A 1,997-nucleotide genomic window follows, 5' to 3' on the forward strand; every position below is an offset into this window, starting at 1 on the left:
AGTCCGAAAGGGTTTGAACACCTGATCTCGTGAAAGGCACTCCCGTAACCCGCACTACCACCTGAACCACACCCTGTGGGTAGTTAGACCATTTACTTTGTAGAAAATAAAGTTGTTAGCCAACATTTATTAAATATTTTAATACAAAAAAAACCAAAAAAGGAAAAAACTCCAAGATCTCATTACGCGGAGGAACCACGGGCTTGACGCTTGGAGACACGTGTCGCCGCTAAACAGCACCACCAATGGAAAGCTGCACACGTTTCGCTAAACCAATTGCGCTATCTATATATAAAGCCAAAAAAAACAACCTCCGACTTCATCCCAATACCATACCAATACCATACCGTTCGTCGGAGTCATTGCATCTCCCTCTGTTTTGCCCTGCTCTGCTGTGCTCTGCTCACCCCCGGAAAAGAAAACAATCGAACGAAGTCACCGTCGGAGGAAAAGCCAGCCATGTCGCACCTGGTGGACAAGGCGAAGAACTTCGTGGCGGAGAAGGTGGCGGGGATGAAGAAGCCGGAGGCCTCCCTCTCCGACGTCGATCTCAAGGGCGTCAGCCGCGAATGCATCACCTACCACGCCATGGTCGCAGTCAACAACCCCTACTCCCACTCTCTCCCCATTTGCGAGATCGCTTACACCCTCAAAAGCGCAGGCAGGTACGTTCCCCACTTCCCCCATTCCTTTTCATTATTTAATTAATCCCTTATAAATTCGGATCCATAGATCGATTGATAATAGATCCGTGGAAAATAAAAAGTTAGAAATGTTCGGTAGGCAAATAGCGTCGGGGAATATGGCGGATCCGGGATCTTTGGCGGGGAACGAGACGACGAAGCTGGAGGTGCCGGTGAAGGTGCCGTATAACATACTAGTGAGTCTGGCGAGGGACATTGGCGCAGATTGGGACATAGACTATGAATTGGAATTGAGTCTCATCATCGATCTGCCTGTCATCGGAAACATCACCATTCCTCTATCCAGTAAGGGCGAGATCAAGCTCCCTACGCTCTCCGATGTCTTCTGATCAATTAATTTCATCTCTCTCTCTCTCTCTTCCATATTTGGTTCTGTTATTGACTTGATTTCTTCGTTAATGTTTCATAAAGTTGCTGTGAATCTGTGATGATGATATGCTTTCCTTTTTGAGAAAAATATAATATGTGCATTTATTTTTAAATGAATGAATGAGTAAAATTTTAATTTTACAAGAGGACGAGTTTTTTCCATTTTTGATTTTTATTTAATAAAATATTAAATAATAGTTTGATAGAATTTTTTTTTTCTATTTTTTTTGGGATTACGCACCGAGTATTCACGTGTCCGTTTTACGGTTCACATGACTAATCATGCATCCCTTGAAGTTAACCCACAATTCCAAAGGGAGAGTAAATTCAAGAGTACAGGGGCGGAAACGATCCCGGAAGGGTTTGAACACCTGAACTCGTGAAAGGTACTCCCGCAGCCCGTAGCCCGCATTACCACTTGAACCACACCTTGAGGGTTTTTTTGTTTTTTTTTTTTCTATTTTGATGCATCGCTGATGGTTATGGCCGACTCTTCACAATATGAGGTCCTAAGCGAATGATTTAATTAGGATCTTTAATATTTTCTTTTTCTTTTTTCGTTTTTCATAACCAGATTCATATTTTCTCATTGATATAATTAAATTTTAAAATTAACACTAATTATAAATTGACAAATTATATAAACAAATAAAAATAAATTTAATAAATTTATAAAAATAATAGATTGAAATTATATAACCTAGTTATTATTATTATTGTAAATCAATCGACGAGCGAAACTTTAGAGATATCGAATTCTTGCCGGATACAATGCTCTAACCTTTCTCAAAATTTAAGAAAAAGTAGAAAAAAAAAAATTCAAAGTGAAAATAATCAAAAAATAATGCATAAATATTGAAATCAATATTAAGACAGATGAAAATTACAAAGAATCGGAGGCTTAAAGATAATGAACACAAGAAT

At 39.1% G+C, this 1,997-nt stretch overlaps 1 protein-coding gene across 1 annotated transcript; it reads left to right on the forward strand.

The window, feature by feature from the left end:
* Positions 1-265: 265 nt before the first annotated feature.
* Positions 266-1,217, forward strand: LOC131165806 (late embryogenesis abundant protein Lea14-A-like). Its single transcript, XM_058123900.1, has 2 exons — positions 266-665; positions 784-1,217. The coding sequence occupies exons 1-2, from the start codon at positions 460-462 to the stop codon at positions 1,031-1,033; spliced, it is 456 nt and encodes a 151-aa protein (XP_057979883.1). The 5' UTR covers positions 266-459; the 3' UTR covers positions 1,034-1,217.
* Positions 1,218-1,997: the final 780 nt, after the last annotated feature.

The sequence above is a fragment of the Malania oleifera genome, chromosome 10 (assembly GCF_029873635.1).
Source record: "Malania oleifera isolate guangnan ecotype guangnan chromosome 10, ASM2987363v1, whole genome shotgun sequence".
NCBI classification, from domain to species: Eukaryota; Viridiplantae; Streptophyta; class Magnoliopsida; order Santalales; family Ximeniaceae; genus Malania; species Malania oleifera.